This window comes from Spea bombifrons, chromosome 9 (genome assembly GCF_027358695.1).
Source record: "Spea bombifrons isolate aSpeBom1 chromosome 9, aSpeBom1.2.pri, whole genome shotgun sequence".
Classification (NCBI taxonomy): Eukaryota; Metazoa; Chordata; class Amphibia; order Anura; family Pelobatidae; genus Spea; species Spea bombifrons.
This window is the reverse complement of record NC_071095.1, coordinates 21,889,700-21,913,483: the sequence shown is the minus strand read 5'-3', so window position 1 is coordinate 21,913,483 and position 23,784 is coordinate 21,889,700. Positions and strand designations below refer to the sequence as shown.

The following is a 23,784-nucleotide window of genomic DNA, read 5'->3' as shown; positions in this document are numbered from 1 at the left end:
TGGCCAAATGCTAGTTTTTCAAGATTTGCCTAAGACCCAAATGCATTCAGAACTTTCCTGTCTATTATTTTTGTGTTGCTTTTAATGCTGAAGCTGAGCAGCCGTAGTGTTTGGGAGAGCGGCTTGGCTCTATAATACAATAATATATTGGGCAGCTTTGAGCCTCTATACTTTATTATTTGGCCGTTTGAATAGAAAAGGGGAGCTCCTATATTATTTTCACTGGGGCTGGGTGACCCAACTTCATTGTAAATTCCCCCTATTAATCTGAAATATGCCTTTTTTCTGTGTTTTTAATCTCTAATGGTCACCAGCAGCCTATTGTGGTGGCAGAAATTCCATTACACGTCTTACTCTTCTAGAATTAGGTTTTGTAAGGCTGTTTGGGGGTCAGGGATCCCTGTTGTTGGGTGCTTGTGGCACTCTGATGCCCCTTGGGGACTAATGCCCACGAGTGCAGGTCAGGCAGGGTGAGATTCCTGAGCTGCGATCCGGGGCTGGTGGCCCTCGGGGAGCCAGCACTGGCCCGCTCAGCTCCCGCGTGTCTTGTTGCCCCGTAGCCGGCAGGGGGGGGGGTTAAAGGGGGCGGGTGGGGCAGAGTCGGAGTGCTGTCCGCGGGCCAATGGTGTGGGAGGCTGCGAGCCGATCTCAGCTGGCAGACATTTAAACGGGAGACAGCCCGGCGCTGCGGCAATCTGTAGCCTGCATGAGAAGGGCTTCCTCAGCCTCCTGCGCATGGACTGCACCCCCTGGGTCACCGACCGGCGGCTCCCTTTACACAGGTGGGCATTTCTCGGGGCAAATTCCTCATTAATTAATGATCATCATTTGCTAATCGCCAGCTGCTTACTCCTGAAACCAGCTCTATAGTTTCTGTATTACTGTATCTATCATATATATAATATATAGCTCTATTATACCTCTATATAATCTGCACATGTATCATCAACATACTTGTGTCAGTTTGCTCTTAAAACATTCGTAGCAGCTCATATTATAATCTACTTATAATAATGCTGTGAAGAAGATAGAGATCATGTTATTTATGTTTTAGCGCATGTAATGCTATTATTTATTATTATTATTATTATGAAGGTCTACATTTGGTTTGCCAAGTGTGCCTGAAGTCAGCAATGTGTTTCAACTTTTCACAGCCTTATTAAATAGTAATAATAATAGAGGTTGGAAGATTGCAAGAAAAAGAACTATTCCTGATTATATATGTATGTGTTCTTGTTACATATTCTTGTTAAAGTTATTCGTTGGGAGATTATATATATATATATATATATATATATATATATATATATATATAATTGTGTGTTCAATAATGCTTACTAATTATTAGTATGCCCATTTTATATATATATATATATATATATATATATATAATCTCCCAACGAATAACTTTAACAAGAATATTTTCACCTTGGTTTTTATGTTAACTATTTTTCTTCCTTTAAATAAAAGAAACTTAGTCCCCTCCATGTCCTGGGTAACAGAATACTTTCAGGCTGATTTATATTGTTAAAGACCATCAGCAGAGAATGAGAGGTTGTTATCGGTGACTCTAAAATTCATACTTAATTCCAAACATCAGGTTACCTTTTTTCAAGTGCTTTGCAGTGCTATATATTTGTATATTGAACACGGCTATGAGAACATTCGTAATTCGTAATGATGTCATATGTGTAAAAGCTGGTACTAGAGTTTCCTAATGTCCAAAAGCGTAATGCTTCCCTATCATATCACGTTTTCTTTGGTGTTTAGTGCGTGTCTGCATATATAAATATATATATGTATATGTGTACGTATGTAAATATAGATATATGTATATATGTGTATATGTATATATATAATATATAATATATAGATATATATATAATATATATATATATATATATATAGATACAATATAAAAAAAATTTGTGTGTGTATATAGATATAGTGTTTATATATATATATACATAGATGCGATATAAAAAATGTATTGCAGAGTACGCGGTGATACCTTCATATTTAAAAGACAAGCTTTCGAGAGTTATCCTCCCTTCATCAGGTCTGAAGCAATACTGATCAACATGATAACCCATTTATATTAGATATAGATATATATATATATATATAGAGAGAGAGAGAGATATAGTGTGATTGTGTGTGTGTGTATTGAACAGCTGGGCTTGGTTTTCAGAATTTATATCTCTCATACTCTTTTTCCGTCATTATTGGAATGGTAGTTGCACGAGAGCCGTGGCTGTGTCAGATCTAGCACCGAAAACTTTCGCTTGCTGTTAAGTGACTGCCGAAGGACGAATTCTTCAGCATGACTGTGTGAAGTCGTTAGTATTTATACAAAATCTTGACTTGAACTATAGGAATTAAAATATTCTAATATTCTGTGAAAAGTAGCAGTATTCACTAATTCAGCTGAACGCATTTTTTATTATTTTGTGATACTTTTTTCCTATTTCGTGAAGGGAGGCTGTAAAAACATGAGCACAGTTCCGGGGTTTATATGCAGATATCTCTTAAATATGCTTTTGTGTTGGTCATTGTAATTTTTTTATTATTCAAAGCAATAGAGCAGATTATTGTTCCGCTCATCTCTAAGCTTCCACATGGTCCATCACACATATCTGGCAATAGCGTCCAATTAAGACTTTCAGGGGACGATCGCTAGAGACGGCGACATTTTGGTCAACGTATAACACATTGGAATGAGTGGCAGGCGTTTTAGAGAATAGAATAAAGCTAGATGTTATGCTATCACCCAATTTAAAATATAACTTTTAATAATGACATTAAAAGGCCAGCATTTGGGGAAAATGTACATTGTTCATTCCAATTTGCCAAAGAGACAGGGAAACAAAATAGTCAAGCAGCCGGCCGCCCCAATAGTTGGCAGCCAGCCAGCCGCCCCAATAGTCGGCAGCCAGCCAGCCGCCCCAATAGTCGCCACCCAGCCGGCAGCCCCAATAGTCGGCAGCCAGCCGGCAGCCCCAATAGTCAGCAGCAGGCTGAATGCAATTAACAGAAATCTGTGAAAAGTCCTTGAGATAGCCGGCAAAGGGGAAGAATAAGCTGCGCCCGATGCCTTTTTAATTGACCTTGACATCAGCTTCCTCAGGGGCAAATGATTGTTAGAAGCCAAAAGTAGGGCTTTTCAATGATAAGCCATGCCTAGCCATTACATAGTGGGATGGAATCGGTCGCAGCCTCATCACCTCTCCTGATTCACAACTGGTGTTACTGAGAACTTCCTGCGATTTACTACCTGCCCCTACACGGGGTGAAATAAATGTAATGGGCCACAGAGGAATGAATAGGCTAAAAGGGCGTCAATGAAGATACAATCAATGCCCGGACCCCTCATCGATATTAATAAAACAATTGGTGAACCCCATGCAGGTCATAAAATAAAAACAGCACTTAAAAAACTCAATGCAATTCTATTTCTTTATGATAATAAGATGGACGATATATATATATTTCCACCTTTCTCTTTGAGTATATCTGCTAGGGCTATCCTCTGTACGTCATGTATGTTTGAGAATAGTCTAATTCACGTGTGCAAGGATTGTTTGTGCATGAAGCTTAATACTGAACTACGGTTATTCTTGTGTGAATTGTTTGTATTATGCAAACTGATGGGTTTATTGGATTATTATTGTATTAGTTATTATTAATACAATTATTATTGTATTAGTAGCCACAATTTGGTGGCCATGGGGTTAGAAAAAGTAATACTGATGCAATCGCTGTAGTAACCGGTGGAATGTTCTTGGGGAGTAATCCAGATGTTACTACTTTGCACCATTTTTGTCTCTTTAAGAAACGTGCAATGTTCTTCTTTTCGAATGAATAGGGACTACCATACAGTCATACAATATATTATGTTATTGCTCATAGCTGGGATCGATAAAAGGGCTAATTAATTATACAGAACTTGGCTACTTTAAATGAAAATGCAAAGTGAAATTCTAAAACAGCGCTATAGTTTATTTTGCTTCTGTAGTGCTTGGCCAGCCGTGGTATGTCTGCTTAGAAATATGTTTTGCATTTTGGTAATTACGCCGCTAATTGTGTGTTTTCAGCATAATAATTGAATCGGTTTTAACCACGGACTTCAGGTCGTATGAGTAAATTTGAAAACTGATCCTATCACCCTAGGCACCAGGGATGTCCCTGATTATGTGATGGCTTCATTAGTTGCCATAGCGATATGGCTAATTTTAAAACCTGGTATTAGGGTTATGTAGAAAAAGTTAAGTTCTTCAGACAGGGCCTGTCTGTCTTGGACTGGCTCACGGAGGCAGAAACCCGGCGTGGTCACATGAATCGGTGTTACGTGACTCTGTGGAAAAAAGATGGCTGCTTGTACAGTGTGTTAGCATGAGTATGTGTTGGCATGTCCACTGTACCGGGAGGGGGGGGGGGATAAAAGCCAATGTTTCAAGGACAGGATAAGTGCCAGTGTGTGGTGTTCTATTTGTTGAGTTGCTCCTGAAAAGTAATTGTTGGAATACCCTGCAAAGTTGCCAACAGCTGCCCAATGTGTAAGGTAAAGTGTGCCATAGCAGCCTATGTCATTCCATTCCTGGTCCTTCTCAGATTCAGTCTTTGTGCTTAGGGGTTTCTATAGTGTAAATTTGTCATTTTCACGCCCCCAAACATGGGTGGCAGATTAATGTCAGATTACCTGGTGCTCCATAACTCCACTGCCCTGCCTACTTGTTTTATAATAGTGAGTGATAGAGCCGGTAATGGCATAGGTCTGGGCAGAGGTCCCACTGCTGCCCCCGAGTAACTGGAGATTTGGCCAGAGAGGCAAAAAGAATACTCCATGTATTGCTTTTGTAACGTTTACTTTAGATGGTTTAATTTGCATTGCTACCTCTTCGTATGTATGGGGGGTCCCTATACCTGGGGGCTCTCAGGGTACGCCCCGGAAGCAGATGTTCATATATTTACAGGGTGTTTGGGGAACACATGATTTAGTGATTAATGCAGAGTATTGTATAACTCCTATTCTCCCATGTGGACTAAACATGTAAGATGTTTCTTCCTAGCTCCGTCCATTTACCCGTCAAGCCTTACACGATACCTCCTATTCCTGCCAGCTTCAATCCCTGTATCGTGATCTGATGGCTTTTTAAGACTCTCTCCCAACCCAAAAACATGTTTATTATTAAGTGTTGCAACATTTTCTAACAGACTGGAAGCTAAAAAAATGTCAATGGCCCACGGCAGAAAAAAAGGGTATCCTACACCTTTCCTTAGATTAACAATAACGGGCGCAGGAAAACACATGCATTTTTAGCCATATATACATATCTGGTGTTCTATTTTGGGGGAAAATACTTTATAAAAAGTCCTTCCGTACTAATGTTCATGTAATTTTGTAGCGCTGGTGTTGGGTTGTATAGCGAGAGGCATTAGTAGCCGGGAGAGAGTGGTCAGTATGTCACTTTCGTTTAGAAATGAATGGTTTGTAGGATGTGGTGATCTGAATGGCTTGTGGATACAAAATAATAGGAAAGCGTAAAAGATCTGTCCAGCTTGGAGAAGAGAGAGAGAGAGCGGAAAATGTGATTTAAATACTTAAAGGGAAGTCACAGTCACCCAACAGAAATGGTAGAGGGGAAGTTAACCATGCGTGGCATAGGCATAAAGCTATCCTTAATCAAAGACAAGACCAAGGACGCATTACTAATTATTTACATCCATAATGGAGCGGTCATTTGTTTTCTTTCTTTAGAGATAAAAAAATGCCCTTTTTAGTGTGTGTGAAATCCTATTTCCAGTGATTTAAACAGGTTTACGCTGCAGTTTACACAGGGTGTTAGCGTGTGTTTGCGTCCGCACTTCATTAATCGTGTAATATAAGGTCACTTTTTAAAGGTTTATGGTTCATTTATGTATCGTCAGACATGCATAACGCATCCACTGTGGCATGAACATGAATTTAAACCATAAAAATCCCCATCATCTGCTGTTCAACATGTTAAGGCAGCTCCTTGAAAGATTAGCTATAGAGACGTTAGCTGCATTGTCCCGTTGGCCAACGTTTGATTATTGTGTATACTTCCTACTTGCATAAAGTGGCATTTAATATTTTCCAGTCACTCGAATGTATTAATGCCAAATACTAGGCTAACCAGAATCATGTTTCCTGTAATAGAATAGTCGGTTAGTGTAATTGTTATGATAAATGAACAAAATATTTGTTTACGCCGCCTGGAGAGAAATTTGGGGGAAACTTCAGAGTTTCAGCAGAAGCCAAAAAAAGTCTGGACAGACATGTAAATGAGAAGTTTCCCGATGATATCATCCGTATGTTATGTCCATTGTGAGTGACAGCGTGATGTACGGTGTATTGTGAAATGACTCGTTTAACCCCTTCAGCACCGGGACGTACCTGGTACTTCCTGGTTACTGGTCACCGGTAGACCGGGACGTACCAGGTACGTCTCCTCCAAAAAACGCCCCCACATCACCACGATCGCGGTGATCGTGGAGGCGCTGCTGCTACTGTCTGCCCAGGACTCCTGGGCAGACAGCACAGCCTGTCTAAGCCCGCCCCCATGCCTACGATCACTCCCACGGAGTGATTTTGTAGGCAGAAACAGCGATTGCAGAAAGATCTGCAATCGCGGTTTCAGCTGCCACAGGCAGCTTCAGGGAAGGGGGGGGGTGTTGAATGGGTCCCCACACAAGTGTGGGGACCTGACCCAACACCCCCCTGCTGCCTGATCGCTCCATGAGAGCGTCAGTGCAGCGTTAACCCCTTCAATGCCGCAATCGCGGCATTGAATGCCGCGATCGCGGCATTGAAGGGGTTAATTCCCGTTTTGTAGGGGGCTCTGCTGCTGGTGGTCTGCCTGGAAGCCCAGGCAGACCAGCAACAGCAAAAACGAGCCCCCAGAAGTCCTCTGATCAGTCCTGTAGGACTGATCAGAGAGACTCCTCCCCTACAATCTCCAGTCTGTTGGAGATTGTGTCCCAGCTGCCAGAGGCAGCTTCAGGGACAGGGAGACAGGGTTCTTTGGTCTCCACATGAGTGTGGAGACCAGCCCCCCCACCCTCACCCTTCCTCAGTTAACCCCTACCCTCCTCTTCCTCAATTAACCCCTTCAATGCTGCGATTGTGTATGACCCCCATCGCAGCATTGCAAGGGTTAATATTAGTCCCCACAAGCTTGTGGGGACTAAATATCAGTCAATGCTGTGCTTCAATGGAGCATCAGCATTGAAAGAGTTAAAAAAAAATGTAAAAAAAAATAATAAAAAAAATTTAAAAAATAAATTAATTTAAAAAAATTAATAAAATAATAATAATAATAAAAAAAATAACAGCACTGACCTGAAAGTCCAGGGTGCTTCCAGGTCAAATGCTGGGCTGATCAGATCGCTCCTGGCCAATAGGAGTGATCGGATCATTATGGCAGCCCACGGATGACCCTGCTCTACAAAGAGAGAGGGGTCATCTAGGGTAATTATGAAAAAACAAATTATTAATAAATGAAAAAATCATAATTATTACCTGATCACTTGTCGGTGACATTTTAAGTCGCTGATTATTGATCGGTCTCCCTGATTGATGTCAGCGGCCTAAACCTGTCACTTACAAGTAATCTGATAAAAAATATTTAAAAAAATGTAAATGCACATGTTCCAGTTTTGCCCTCATAGCTTCCTCAAATAATGCATGAACCATGCATGTGAGGCCTTGTTGGACTCATGGGATGTTGGTGAACAAAATGTGGTGCTTTCTTCCACTGTTGCACTTATGGTGTGCAAGAAATTCAGTGCAACATTGAAATGTATGCGTTAAAAACGCAATAAAATAATTTCCCTGTGAAGTTTGGCAGACATCAGTGAAGAAATGGCTAACTGAAAACTGTCAAAACTACCCTAGTTGAACACCTTGACTTGTCTACTGTTCATAAATGTATACTTTTATGGGGTAATTTACATTGGGGGGCTTCCAAAATCTCCCAAATGGGATATGGGCCCAGGAAACCAATTTCTGAAAATTCCAAATGTGAAAACGAAAATGCGCATGTTCCAGTTTTGCCCTCATAGCTTCCTCAAAAATTGCATGAACCATGCATGTGAGGCCTTGTTGGAACCGGGGGATGTTGGTGAACACAATTTGGTGTTTTTTTTCTGCAGTTGCACATATTCTATACAAAATATAATATAAAATCTAAAGCAACATTGCAACATATGCAAAAAAAAAATAAAAAATAAAAATACCTCAAAATTTGGCAGCAATTGGCGATAAAATCCCTGTTTGAAAAGTGTCAAAATGACCCTAGTTGTACACCTTGATTTATCTACTGTTCATAAACATATAATTTTGGGGGGATAATCAGTATCTGTGACAACTATTGCAGTTATTAGACTACCATGCCAAATTTGAAAAAAATTACATTTCAAAAACGTAATGCATGCCTTGCAATATTTTCCCCTATACTGGTCAAAATAGATAAAAATCCTGGCCATGTTGGGTGGTTTCCAAATCAGGACAACTTAATGAATATATTTGGGATAATTTTTTCCCATTGGTTCAATGTGTGTACAATTTGTATGTATACAAAACTGTAAAAAAATGCATTTTTTTCATTTTTTCCCCCACTTTTTCCAGTTTATTTCAAATAAAACAATGTACTACCCAGCTTAATATGGTTTCAAATGAAAGCCCTACTTGTGCTGAAAAAAACAATATATGATTTGTGTGGGTGCACCACTTGATAAGAGAAAAATTACAGTTGAAGAAAGACATGGCAAAAACACAAAAACGGCTCCGGTCCTTTAGCGACACCCTAGCTTAAAAATCCCGGTCCTGAAGGGGTTAAAGGGACAGGAAAGCAAACTTGCGATGTGTTTGTTTTTGACAGCTTTATACGTATACAGAACCCAAATTACTCCATTCCCTTTAACAATTTTGGATGTAGGGTCTTAAGAGATGTGGTGACCTCATAAATAAAAATACCAACTATTAGTACAATAAAGGGAAATTCTATTTAAATAATATTGAGCGCGGGTCTGTCTGGTGGGGACAGGATCTTTTGCGTCGGATATTTAAAGTATCATATAATTTGCAAGTGCGCTCTTAATCGGCCATACTGCTCATAGCCTTCAATCTGACTGATCCAGCTTTTGTTACCGGTACATCCCGTCTGAAATCCCAGCTTGAGCACGCGTGACTTACACTGGGAAGTTATGCCCTTTATCCAGCCATCGGTGTCGGGGAAACCCTGCTTCCTGGTGTTCTTTACATGTACATGTGGCACTATGCACATTGCCGGCACGATACATGTACATATAACATGCTATAGTTCAACTGTAGTAGACCTTGGCATCCAGAAAAGACTTCACAGGCCCATTTCATTGTGAAAACAATTCGGAAAGTTTTGGTCATGTGTTTCCAAGAAAGTATTGGAACTTTACGTCTGACTAGGTCCCCAAATTAAAGCTTACATACCTCCTTCCACCTGTCGCTCAGCATCTTCACAGCTTTGAGAACTCGCCAGACAATGAAAGATGCGCCTGTTTGAATGTCCGCAGACAGCTGGCTTATTCCTCGTGTTTTTTTGGATAATTGGAACATTTAAAAAGCAGGTGAAGAACGACTTGTATTTTCAGCTGTTTGTGCCATGGCTGATTCAGCCTGGTAGCTGCAGCAGGAGCCATCATGATGTATCATACATTGTGCCATCGCTTTAATGTACATAGGACGCAGTATCAAGAACTTAATCACCATAGCATGCAACATTATTCAGATTTTATCTCCCCGTATGGTCCAAGTCCAGGTCCAAGATATAATAGTGTGATGACGAGGCGGCCCTGTCACTTTAAGGCCAGTGGCCGCCTGATGCAACCGCCATGAGTGGCGCTGTTGGCCAGATGGGCAGTCCAGGCCTGTTATGTTAAACAGCCTTGAATAGTAACCTAAAAATAAATCTTTTTACGGGAGATTGTAGTGTGGGCTCCGGTAACATTAGAGGATAAGAGAAGGAAGACGCGAGACAGGAGGACTGGGAAGACAGCCAAAGGAACGGGTTGTTGACGCTCTTGGTGGGCATATGAATTCTGAAAAGTCAATGGCCCCACATTTCGTGGAAGTATACAGTCACATAATCCACTTTTATCTATATGAAAACCACTACCCTTTTTACCTACTGAGTAAATTAATTTATTTCAATTAGCTTTTTGTTTTGTTGGAGATATTTGGCTTAAAACGAAGGGGCAATTTTTTTTCCTTCAGGGAATGAGTTTTCTGGCAAAAGGTGGCAGAACAAGCATATCTATGGCTTCCTATCCTGAATCCCCTTCTCTTACAGAAGCTAACAGTGCTAATCCGCTTCCTTCAGAAGAGAAAAAGAACGAAATCGTGTAAATCATGCGCTAACAATCCGAGTGTATAATTTCTACTGAAAGAGGTTTTCTTTAGCCAGGTTTATTGGTTCAGTTGGGTTAGAGAATGATTTTTGCCCCACAAATTGCCACGTCAATGCCCACACGTATTGCTGCCGCCTTTGAGAATACGGCTACCATTAATAACAATCATTTAAGATGAATTAACATAGAAATGATACAAACTGTACGTTACTTAGTATTAGATAAGATGGTTTGGATAATTCTAAGGCTGGTAATTGGAAGCATTTTTCTTTACGTATCCTGAACAGTCTGGTGAATGGGGTATTGGTTTTCAGGTTCTGGTGGCATCGAGACATCTACTATTGTTTTAGGTATTAGTTTCTACATACTTTACACGCGATAGCTGACCTCACCGCTCGATCATGTGAAGAATGCTGGAGTAGATTTGAGGTATAAACACTTACTCGTGCTGTTTCTCGTCATCAGAAAGAGAAAAGTTTTCCGGAGGTTCTCCGCGAGAGGGATTGGTGTTAACGCGCCCCGCGGTTTTTGGGAACGTGGAGTTAAATGTTTCAATCGTTCCCCGCTGAGGAGCGTAGATTGGATATTTGCTGGAGTTTAGTGGAGTTTTCCAATTGAATGGAAATCGTCTCCTACGCTTTTAGCAACAATTATCTTTAAATCTACAGCGTGTGTGTAAGCAGTCAGTGCGGTTGCTTTGGAAATATTTTGGTTTCAGGGATTGTTACCCAAGGGAAGCAGAGATTAATGGCACAACTAGCATTCATTTATTCCCTGTTCTGAACTATTCTCTCTGGTTTTCCCTCATCTCGGACCAGGGCTGCTGGAACCAGTTGTTGAGTAGTATTTTAACAAAAAGTCAAGGATTGGCTTAAAGGCTTCGCGAAATGTTGTAGATCCATTATCTAGATCTAATCCGCCTTATGTGTATACCATAGGACCTGCTAACTCATACATATGCTTTGTTTTGTCCCTGTGTTGCATGATATTTTTATATATGTTTAATTAGGGGGTACAAGATTTGACAGATGGGACTCCTAGCACAGGTTTACTAGAATTTGAGTTGCCAGATAATATAGGGTTAAAGGGGGTCAGTAATGGCTTCCTTCATGTAAAGTGATGGTCCAGCTCATTCATCTTCCTAGTGGCTCCCGGCAGGCGGTTTAAAAGGCTCTACTGCGCATGTGAGAAGCAAGCTCCCAATGCATTCTCTACGGCATTTGCTTTGTATAGCCACGTTTAAATGTTCTTTTTGGATTTGTTCCTTCTCGGAAGAGAACCTCTTGAGGATTGGCTGTGATACTCGCCTCACATGAAATCTTATGTTATGGTGATAAACTTGTTGAATTGGTCTAACACGTGTATGAGGAAGTAGCTTTTAACTAAAAGTCATGCGCAAGTCATTGTCCACCACACGAGTAGGCATTGTGGGGGTCTCTACTACTCCCAAGATCATTTTGTAGAACGTGTAACGGGGATCCTGGGACTTTTAGTTCTTCAGCAGCTTTGGCTTCTCTCTATGCTATTACATGGGGTAAAATGTGACTGCCATCTTGTAACTAAAACCTTTATTCTTGTTCTCCTAGGATGATCCGCTTGATTTACGCTGTGGGACCTCTGTTCCTTTTCACCGGGCTCCTCCTTCCCAGCACAGAAGGGCAGAAAAAGGTTCGTGGGTCCCAAGGAGCCATTCCCCCTCCTGACAAGGGGCAGCCCAACGACTCTGAACAAAGTCAATCTCGGACAGGGTTCCGAGGAAAGGGAAAAGGTCAATCATTGTCTGCCGATGAGGTTCTTGAGTCCAGTCAGGAGGCCCTGCTGGTTACCGAGCGCAAGTATCTGAAGACGGACTGGTGCAAGACTCAGCCGCTGAAGCAAATTATTCACGAGGATGGATGCAAAAGCCGTACCATAATTAACAGATTCTGCTATGGGCAGTGCAACTCCTTCTACATTCCCAGGCATATCCGCAGAGAAGAAGGGTCTTTCCAGTCCTGTTCTTTCTGTAAACCAAAAAAATTCACCACCATGGTGGTTACACTCAATTGCCCAGAGCTCCAACCTCCGACGAAGAAGAAAAGGATCACGCGTGTTAAGCAGTGCCGCTGCATCTCCATAGATTTGGACTAGTAGGGGGCAAACTTTGACTCCAAAGCCTTAAACAAAGTAAGATGGTGCCGCCGCTGTGCAAACGGGACGGTCGCGTGACCCACAGACCACACTTCAGTAATCCAGTTTATCCAAAAATGCTTGCCAATTCGAAAAAAACCATAGTACAAAAAGATAAACTGCATATCCCGTAAAAGCACCCAGTGCCCCCTGACCAAGGACCATGCAAGTATTTATGTATACGTGTGTGTATATATATATTTATTCAAGCAAATGTTTGCGATACGCGCAAGTGGTCAATCAGGAATCACGTTCACGTGTATGCAAAAGACTTCAGAATCCGACCAAAAATGTATATGATGTTCATGAGAACGGAAATAACGATTCATGCAAACTCTGCTCCCCACCCAAAAAAAAAAAACCGACTGCATCAAAACAAGTTACGTGACAAAAATAGCCAGTTAACGAGCCATTCTGCTCCAAAGAAGCTGGTCTACAGCCTTGAAATAACAGTGAACGGAGAAAACAATATCATGTATAGGTTGCTACCATATTATAAAGTGTCTTCATAGTGTGCTGTACAGACGAGATGGTACTATACGTGTCTATATATATGAAATAAACCTCCACCTGCTTTAGACATCGCAAATCTATATGTTTGAACACGTACAGAAAATGTATCGATTGGGTCAGACCTGTTCTGTTTAGTGGTGGAAGATTATATATTTTTAAATTTTTTTTTTTAATCAATGCAATGAAAAAAATGGCATCTCTTGCCGTGTTTCACGTTGCCAGCGTGCACATGTAACATGCTGTCGGGTGTATAAGGACTGCGCTGGCCAGCAACGTGACGACGTTATATTTATCCCATTACAGCGTAAAGCGTGGTGCAATTTCCCAGGATGCATTTGTTCCAATACAGTTCAGATAAGGAGTGGGAAAGACGGACTGCGGATATGGGTTTGGGTCGTGTGCACGTAGGTTTGAATCTGAGGATTTCAATGTTTTACCTTCAGAGGAGGATACGCAGAATTCCTGGCCTGTCTGCATCTCTGGTCTATACTCCGGGGTCTATTCACTAAAGGTAGTGTTGACGGGAGAATTTGCAGGAGATTTGTGGTTTCAACGCCTTCACTTTACTTTAGATTAGATGAGCCAAGTCCTCTGCGCTTCTGTTACAGGAAGAACTTGGCTGGCCCTGTATAGCGTGATCAGCAAACGTTCTTCAGTCTCCTTACCGACTGAACCATGCATTGCAGCCTTCTTACTGGAGAAACCCACCAGCGAAGGCGATGAAACCACAACAAACCCTCCCGCCAGCTCTCCCTTTAGCGAGTAAACCCGGTGAATGTGTTCGCATAGCAGATAAAGGCTGAAAACATTGAGCCTATACATTTCCCAGCCCAGTAGAATTTATAGATACATCAAAGAGACCTTCAAACTACTACGCATTGGATTATTCATTACACAGGGCCAGTGGAGCTTTTCACTCCTTAAAGCTTGCCAGTTGAAGCCCAAATAATGTATAGTGAAATGGGGGGATTAAAACCACAACCACAACTCCCACCAGCACTTCCTCCATGCTGTATGCCATGATACGTGGGCCAAGTAAAGAACGTCTCCTTTGAGACGAGCCGCTTTTTGTACTGCAGAGGTCTGTGTAGACCTTTGCAGAGTTGTTTGCATGGGTTTTAACGAACTCAAGAAGAAGACGAACCAGCTCAGGTGGTCCTCCATGGCTCAGTAGATCTCGGAAGTTAGGCCCATAAATCCTTCACTGCATGTGCCTGCGCTAAACCTCGGCTTCCATACAAACAAAGCATTTGTGGTCCAGGGCTCAGCGAGATTGGGAAACTGTAACCAGCTATCAACTTGGATATACACCTCAAGCTGTACGTTCTCCAGCCAAGTCTGTGAAATATCACGTGTTTTAAACATTAATAAAGAGCTCAAATAAAAATTGTTTTCTTTCCCTCCAGCAACTTGCCATCTTTCTGTCCAACAAACTATTACCGCTGGCAGTTATTTACGCTGTGGGTACGCATTGTGTGTTATATCACTGAACAGTGAGGAATCCCAGCCGGGATCCCTGGAAACTCACGGATTTCAGAGTGGGGATATTTATCACAGTATGGGACTGACCTAAGCCACGATCGCGGCTGATAAAAGAACCGGTTTCACTATTGGTGGTTTTGGTTATTTATGCTGTGTTATACAGCAGATGACCTCTTTAGATCTTATCTATGGCGTTTAGAAATCATTTAGAAAAGGCTCACGGCCACCGACAGGGAGAATCGACTGTAGATAACAGCTGCTGTTAAATCTGAGATTTCTTCAAAGTCTCCTCACCTATTAAATTATGCATTATGCAGGGCTTAAACAGGAGCCTGTCAGTGTTGGCCCTTAATAGGGAAATTAGTTAAAACCACAACTCTACTGCCAACTCTCCCTTTAGTGAATAAGCCCATTTATGTACCTGGACTCCTGGTCCTTTCCCTGGTCTCCTGAAGATCCCTGTAAAAAAAAAAAACCCAAAAACATTTAATTTGAGCAGGGTTTGCCGTTTCTACAACAAGTACGATACACCGATACGTTTGCCAGCTTTTCTGTAAATAAGTAAAAAAAAACAAAAACCTTTCGTTTTATCTGGAGTACAATATAGTTATCCTACATGTTATTCTTTGTAATTTCAAGCATCCTCATTAGAGGTCTGGGTGAGGCTCGCTCCTTCTGCAGGATGAAGTCACTTTAATGGCTTCTCTCAAACTCCCTCGCTGCCTGGCCAGATGTTGGCTTCACTTTGATCTGAACAACACGTCAAGCCGCAGACAATAAGATTGGTTTAGAATTTATTGTCCCTTTGATTCGGGCCCGCTGATGAGTTTTAAATTTGTTACACAGTGCGCTGGCCGCAGGAGGAGGGACCACAGAGAGATCGCTGCGGGGAGGTAGCAGGCAGAAGTGTCTCCAAATCGTGAACTTTGACATAAAGGACAAATCGAGGGCATGTCTCGGCTTGGATTTGATCAATTCCTGCCAGTTCTACAATGAAAGACTTGCTCTAAAGCGGCATAAACTCTAGACTATATAATAGGTCAAAGTGAATAATTAAATCACAACCCCCCCCCCTTTTGTATAATTGCTATATATGTATTTTATTTGAGGTTTATTAGGGAAAAAGATTTTTTTTGAGTACATATGGAAATAGGGACAGCAGGTTTAAAGCATTTTACTTCTTAAAAATAGATATATGGGAACATCGAGCTAGCATCGATTATGTAGTGGCTTTGTGGGCTTGCAGGGCTGGAAAGAGGGAAAACAGAATGATGTATAGTATAGTATAAGTATAGTATAAGTATAGTATAAGTATAGTAGTTTTGAACTGTTTTACTGAACAAACTATGGGCATTGATTTAAAGAGCAGTTGCCTTTTTGTTGCAGTGGAGTCTCCAGCTTTCATATTTGGGGGGGCAGAGACGAAAGTAGGGGGGGCAATTATAAAACGCTGCATATATATGTGTTAGACATGCATTTCTAACTACATAATATGTACTTATCTCTTTGAAGTAAAGACTGTGATTGAAATATGATTTCAAAATAACAACTGAACTGGCATTTCTTTAATATTAGACCCTGCTGCCAATATCTATAAAATATTAGACCCTGCAGCCGTTACATATATATATATATATATATATATATATATATATATATATATATATATATATATATATATATATATATTAGCACCCAGAGCCAATATATAATGATATTAGCCCCCGCAGCCAATATATATTGATATTAGCCCCCGCTGCCAATATATATATATATATATATATATATATATATATATATATAAATATTAGCCCCTGCTGCCGATATATATTATTAGTCCCTGCTGACGATTTATATTATTAGCCTCTGTGCCTATATAAATATTAGCCCCTGCTGCCAATATATAAATAAATATTTGCTACTTTGTCCCCTCATTCACTAAACCACACTTCTCTTTTACTTACTCCCTGTAGTTCAGGTATAGATCAAATAAACAACACATGGAAATAGCACATGCAACTGAATAAGACATAAAAACCCTGTATTTGCAGGTATACATAAAAAATGTATGAAAACATAGCATTGCAGGTATAGATCAACAGAACACACATACCCAGCATTGCAGGTATAGGTCAACTGGAAATCACATGTAAACTCAGCACTGAAGGTACAGATCAAATAAACAACACATGGAAACAGCACTCCAGGTATTGATCAACTGAATAAGACATACAAACCCTATATTTGCAGATATGCATAATGTATGGAAACATAGCATAGCAGATATAGATCAACAGAATAGAATAACACATAAACCCAGCTTTGCAGGTATAGATCAATTGGAATTCTTATAAAAACTCAGCATTAAAAAGTATAGATAAAACCCCCTAAATTACAGGTATCGGTCACAGGTTGCACAACCCAAATGCCAGCCCTGGCGTCCACATTGTCCACATAGAACCTGACCAGCCTTTTGCCTTTTTGACAAATCAATTATATACCCATGACTCACACAAATACTTTTACAGTCACTCACTAATTCACTTTCATTCACACAATCATTTATTTTGTCACATATTCATTAATGCAGTCTCACAAATTCATTCATTCTACACATTAATCTATTAATTCTCTCTCTCATTCTGACTCTTTATTTCAATATTCTTGCTATCCTCCCTTCTCCCCTATCTACCCCACTCTCCCTCCCTTCTCCCCTATCTACCCCTCTCTGCCTCCCTTCTCCCCTATCTACCCCTTCTCACTCCCTTTTGTTTTATCTACCCCGTCTCCCTATCTACCCCTCCTAACTATCTACCCTCTCTCACCCTGTCTCACAATCTACCCCATCTCCCCCTTCTCATTATCTACCCTCTCCCCCCTTTTAAGTTCACTTACCTTTTAGAAGTCCTGTGGTGGGAGCGCGAGGCCTCTGTCTCCCTGCTCTGCCACGGGGCAGCAAAAGAATGCCTGGGTATTTAAAGAAGGTATCCAGGTACAGCTACAGTTTGGAAGGTGAAAGACCCTGTGGTGGATGCAGCTGTTTGGTGGTCTTATGCTTCTGTTCTGCAAACTATCATGGGTGGGGTGCAATGTTCTCCCCTTAGTCCTCCTAGTTCAGTGATAAAGCAGTATATTATGGGGAGGAAGGATCGAACCTCATAAAACCAGACAGCATGGGGTGGCAGACACATGAGAGTAATTTGAAAATTTACAATATAAAAACATCAATATTTTGTCAAATGGAGGTTCCCAGAAGGCATTAAGATCAGAAAGCCATATTTTCTCTTAAACGATGCATCGCTTTGACATATAATCATATCCTTGGGTCACTCAGTGGGCCAATTCGATGCCAAAAGAGACAAATGTTTACATGAAATGATACAGTGCACATATATGAAACTTCTCAATGAATTTATTAACAGGATAAATAGAAATATTCAGGTTTCGTTATAGTCTCTTGAATACAGAAGCAGCATCATCTCTAAACCATATATATTTATTTATGTACAAAAATACACTTAATATGGCCAACAATAGTCTGCAGGAAGAAAATATACACAATTCCTATAATTTACAGGCTTCATATCACTTTGAAACAGAAATAAAATATCGTATTTGGTTACCAGTTGACCCTAAGTGACTGCAGAACGGTGACCCGTGTCCTCCTGCCACTAAACATGCTTGGAACACGGACAGTGGAGAGAGGCATTTCTAATGGAGAGAGTGATATGAAATATGTGAAATATGTTTCATGTCTGCACTGGTTGTTGGGAGATGGAGCAAGGACCGCTGTAAAAGGCTTTAGGGATTGTCACTTGATGCATACGCTTTCTAAAGATAAAAAAATATATATAAAAATCTTATTAGGGTTCTCTGATCACATAGATATTTGGGAAAGCCTCTATGTTCACACACTGAGATGCAAGAACCTTTATTCTGTAATCAAGGTCTGTTGGTCTGATGTAACATTAGATATAGACAATAACCTTACAGAATATACAGGTTGTATAAAATGACACTGGCGATTTAACAAAGTGATTCCCTGCTCTACAAACTACAAGGATTCACACTCACCCTCCATGAACGTGTTGTACCTGCTGTGCTGGACATCACAGAGAACATACTGTACATTGCAAGCATATAACGGCAAAAGGTTCCTACACTACGATACAAGATCTGGTGACCAGACCATCATTTCGAGTGACTCCTCAGGAGGCCTGGAATGCTCCAGCTAAGTAGTCTGCTTAACCTTAGCCAACTAATATATGGGAACTTGAATTGGAAAAATGTCTGGACGTTACAGATTGGCAAACATCAGTCCGAAGGGAAACCCAACCTTACAGCTTAACATTGTGATGACCATGAAAATGAGTGTCCACAATCAAGAAACATTGTCTGACTGTTACAATATATACAGATATGTACTAGGCAGCTCTGTGCAACACAAAGTATTATTTAGGAAAATAAATAGAGCTGCAGCAAAATACTTTAGAGATTGCATAGAAAGCACCCAGCGCCAAGGAAAAAAGCGACATATTAATGATACATGAGACTGATGGTTTGAACATGCCAATCTATCCCCAGCGGGTACCAAAACATGCTGTCTAGTCACATGCTGCATCTTCAGTCCCAATGAGTTTAAAAGCAAGCCTTCCATGTACTGGTCATAAATACCCCTTACTGACCAGGTTAGACTAATATAGTCTAGTTAAATAAGAAAAATAAAAGGATCCTATTGGGATCCATTCACAAATCAGTCCAGGCCAAATTTTTATTCAAGCAAGATTTATCACTTAAATGTATGGGAGTCTCGGGAATCTGGGATTTATCTGTTGGGTAATTGGAACAAACACGGAGATGTGCAGAACTGTCAAAACAGCATTAAGGATACTAGAGCTACCCCAGTACTTTTCATCATATATGTTGGGCATTACCCTGAACGCCAACCATTCTGCCCCCCCCCAAAAAAAATAAAAGAGACGGGCGGCCCTCATTCATCCACAGCCCTTTAAATCAATGGAGATTAAAGATGAGCCATGTCGTGTTAAAGTCAATACAAACAGAAGGGCATTGTGCACTGCCAAGCTCATTTACTTGTGGCGAGTGACCCTAAGTTTACTTGCTCCTGCCCCATTTGTGTTTCATCAAAAAATCTCTGGCCTTCAGTTTAAAATACTGTCTTCCCGGGAAATAACTATAACTGTATCTGTTGAGTATAAGCATGCAAAGCAATGGGCAATAACGGTGAAGACATTGGTGAGTATAATTTAATATTTTACCTCCTTGTCGCCTGCGCAGGCAACTTCATTTTACAAAATGCTAGCTTTCCACATGGATACTGGACACTAATATACTATAAAATCACACACAGTGAGTTGGCGTTGGATGCCACTGCATTTTTGGATATCCCAGCTTGATGATCTAAAGTCGATTAAATGACTTGTTTTCAGCCCGGGATATACCAAATCCCCGTGCTGTCTGCAGCCCTGATATACTATATCGAGTTACATTCAATGATAATTGCTGGCATAGCTGCGTGACAATTGATACTTATTGTCACAGGTAAGTTATGTGAAACTGTTATCCGATTCCAGGGGAAGAATACTGATTATTCCAAAAATCATAATACTAAAATTGCCCTTCGTTAATTGTACAAACATTCCAAAACCAACCCCCCTCTTAACAAACAAAACACAAAGCTTCAACTAAAATAATCAACCTAGATTTTTATGGGCTTCATTCAGATGGTGCCTTCTGTCACTATTCCAGGATATTGTGGGGACAAAACCTTAACACCAACCAGTGGTTGGACCCCTGACTCCAGCTGTACAAGACGTAAACAAACAATATTTTATTTAACTGGTGAATAGCCCCAGTGCCATCTTGGCTGTTTTCTGGGGAAACTTGCAGGCAGGCTCTCTGAATTCCCCTTTAATGTCTCTGTATGGACTCTGCCTACCCTTGATTGACAATTGTTCAGCTTTCAAACCCCGGAATCTCACTGAAATTCATGTGTTCCACTGAAATCAGAACTTGCTCAACTCAGGACAACTCCCTGAAGTCCCTACAAGCAACATAAAATAGAACTAGAAGCCAGATTTCCAAAAGCTGCCGAGTTAAACACATCGTGGTCATCTTCCACCTGTTGGAGCTGCTTTTTGGTAAGTAGTGTTTTGTAACCAGTAGCCACACTTTGAATTATTTGTGATGACCGCTACAAATTTACATTGATGGTTAAGTTGCAAAACACAATCTGGTTGGGTCATGAATGTTTTAAACCATATGGACAGTTTGCTAGAGAATGGACAGCATACTTGTCCTGCCTTAAAACGGATTCTATTGACCGCTTCTGCTCAGGTAGCTTTATAGCAAAGAAAGTCATAAAAGCTTAAACACCACTGAGACCCTGAAAATCAATCACTTAGCTTAGTACAAACTGGAGATATTATTTGGCTTGATTAATTCTCCACTTTCAGGCACTTGTCATGGATTGTTACTATGCTGCTACTATACTGAAGGCTATATATTATAAGGTGCACACAGGAGCTGTTATAGGTTTATTGGGGCTGTAAGTGGAAAGATTAGAGAGCCAGGCTGGCTGCCAGAAGATATTGAAGTTAACAAGTTGAATTCATAACTAAACACTGCCAAACTGCCCCTAGTGCTGTCCGGACCACTACAGCAAAGCAGTATCGGGAGGGCAGGAGACATATTATATTTACGTTAAAAAACATAAGCGAAGCTAGAGAGGAGGGTATGGAGAAGCTCAAAGAACCCCCAGGGCCATCGTGTGCTTTAAAAAGGCTACATGCACTTTGGGGGATAAGATAAGCTAATTAGTTCAATTTGTAAGAAGCATCCCATAAAGCCAACTGAACCAAGTAGGTTGTTCTTGTAACGCTCACACATTTTTGTCCCGGTGAGCGAGAAGAGAATGCCGAGAAACAAAAATACATATTTCTGAGTGTTACAAAATACTCTCGCATGTAAGAGCAACTTGTAACATTGTTTTTCCATTAATCATGCAGCGTCCACACATGCTGCCAAAGCCATGTGGCAAAACATACTGGCAGAAGAGGGGCTGCGTAACGTCTCCAAAAAAGCATCTGTAACCAGCACGGCACGAGAACTTCAGAAAAAATACTATCCTGCCATCAGAACTGAGAAAATCTTTCACAATCATCAGGGGTAGAGATAGCGCTCCTGCTAACGAACATCTGAAAGTGACATGGAAGTCTGTCCTACACATCTCTCAGCAATATAAAAGAGGCGCAGGTGCAGCGCTAGGTACCAAATAAAATCAATATATAGTGCAATGCTTTAGCTGCCATTTGGCTATAGAGAAGGGACTTCTGATGGGACCGACATTAAACCTGTCATTCTGTTTTCAAAATTTGGGCCAAATACATTGAAATGATATTGGCCAACCCACAGGCTTCGCCCAGCATACACACAGGTGGATACGTATCAGTCTCAGATATCCTATACAATAATATTAATATGCATTCTGTAATTTAATATTTAGGGCAAATGGATGTTGAAAAAAATTCTATATATATATATATATATATATATATCACAAAAATATTTTGCACCATTTAATAAATTACAGACTGTTTAAAGCTCTCCCTCCCTAATGTGTGTGCTTATATCTATCTATATATATATATAGAGAGAGAGAGAGATATATAGATATATACACACACATACAAACATCATTACATTTATCGTTACATAGTCCTTCAGTATTAAAGTGCCAATATATGTATATCTAGACAGTGATCTACTTTCATAGAAATATATGAAACATGTTCTGTATTTAGACACAGTTCTCGTTTCCTAATATACGCTCTACAAGCAAGAGCTTATAACCCTGTCGCACCCCTTCATACAGCCGTACCACCTTACAGCAAATGTACCCAGTGCCTGCAGCTTTCACGTCGGCTGATTGCTGCACCGCACGGCTTGATAGCTGTCAATCACTCTTCACAATGATTTTCAGTTGCCGCTGACGCTCGCTTCCTTTTGCCGCAGTCTTTCTTTCTGTATTTACAAGATATTAAAAAAATGCTCATTGTTTCCCAGCTCATTTTTATACATTGTATTTTGCATTTATTTCCATCTTCATGAGAGAAGTCACTGTGGCCAGTCTCTAGCTACTTTCTCTATAAATCTATAAAGTCACAGATCTAATTCAGTCTGCGGCACCTTTATGCAGACACTGTTCCTCTTAAAGGGACACTCACCCCTTGACATATACAGCTGGGCTGTCATTTTAACTTCCCCTTCTCTCTAGTTATTTGCCGAGCAGGAGCGTGTGTTTGGCTAAAAAGATCTCCATACACGTGTCTTCTTCTCTGTAGAGAAGGGCTCCCAGTGAAGCGGCAAATCAGTGGCCGGAAACCATCAGAACATGAAGGAAGCAGAGCGCTGCAGCCTCCGTCTGAGTTATTTATTTACTTTTACTGTTACAAGAATGCCTATTAACGTACTCGGAAAGTACTTTAATGTGCACTTTTCTTTGGAATAGCTCCCTGGGATTCAATTCCAGAAGGCAGGTGAATAGTTGTAATGTTTAGTAATGAAGAGCTCTTTAATATTCTGGATTCTGTAAGTATCTTCATGCTCTCACCTTTGGCTGGGTTGTTATAGGGCAGTGCCATGTGATGCACGGCCAGGTGTGTATCCTAATTATGGCTTGTGCAGATCAGTGTGACAAGGCTGCGTAGGCTCACAAACAACATCGAGGTGCCCAGGAAGGCTCTTCAAAGTGACATAATGCAGGTGACTTAGATTTCACAATATTTACCAGACTAGCCGCAGGGTTAATCTTCTTGGTCTCCACCTTCTTCTCAGCCGTCAGTTTGTTGACAGTCTCCTGAGCCAGACGGAGCCTGAAAGACAAGAGGAAGAACATCAGGGCCGTTTACTGAATCCATACATAATGGATGGAACAAAACTGTCTCGCTGGTGACCGCAATGGGTACTGTGACCTGCCAACAAACAAGCTTGCTGGTAACCATGGTAAATCGCAGGAAACTCTTCTGGGCTGTAAGCTTGTTTAAGCAGGGCCCGCTTCGCCTTTTGATTCTGTAAATCCAAATTGTTACGTGATGCACTACTTGTTGGGCACTGCTTTCCATTGTATAGAGCTGTACGAATATGATGACATCACATAACTCAATAAATAATAATAAAAATAAGTAAAGCCAA

The 23,784-nt window shown here is 40.8% G+C and overlaps 2 protein-coding genes across 4 annotated transcripts in view; one reads left to right on the top strand and one right to left on the bottom strand.

Moving 5' to 3' along the window:
* Positions 1-674: 674 nt before the first annotated feature.
* GREM1 (gremlin 1, DAN family BMP antagonist) lies at positions 675-13,165 on the top strand. Its single transcript, XM_053474623.1, has 2 exons — positions 675-782; positions 11,994-13,165. The coding sequence occupies exons 1-2, from the start codon at positions 736-738 to the stop codon at positions 12,535-12,537; spliced, it is 591 nt and encodes a 196-aa protein (XP_053330598.1). The 5' UTR covers positions 675-735; the 3' UTR covers positions 12,538-13,165.
* Positions 13,166-17,492: 4,327 nt separating this feature from the next.
* FMN1 (formin 1) overlaps positions 17,493-23,784 on the bottom strand; it is a 52,409-nt gene continuing 46,117 nt past the window's right edge. The window contains exons 16-18 of one of the 3 annotated variants that reach the window (XR_008355468.1): positions 23,381-23,465; positions 22,491-22,614; positions 17,493-17,680 (exon numbers count right to left, since the gene is read on the bottom strand). Coding sequence is in view for 2 of the 3 variants with exons in the window: in XM_053474611.1 (XP_053330586.1) it covers positions 23,303-23,465 (163 nt within the window). In the remaining variant the exon portion in view is untranslated. Of the gene's footprint in view, positions 17,681-22,266; positions 22,615-23,122; positions 23,466-23,784 lie in introns of those variants that run through there. The other 2 variants (XM_053474612.1, XM_053474611.1) reach the window with 2 other exon arrangements.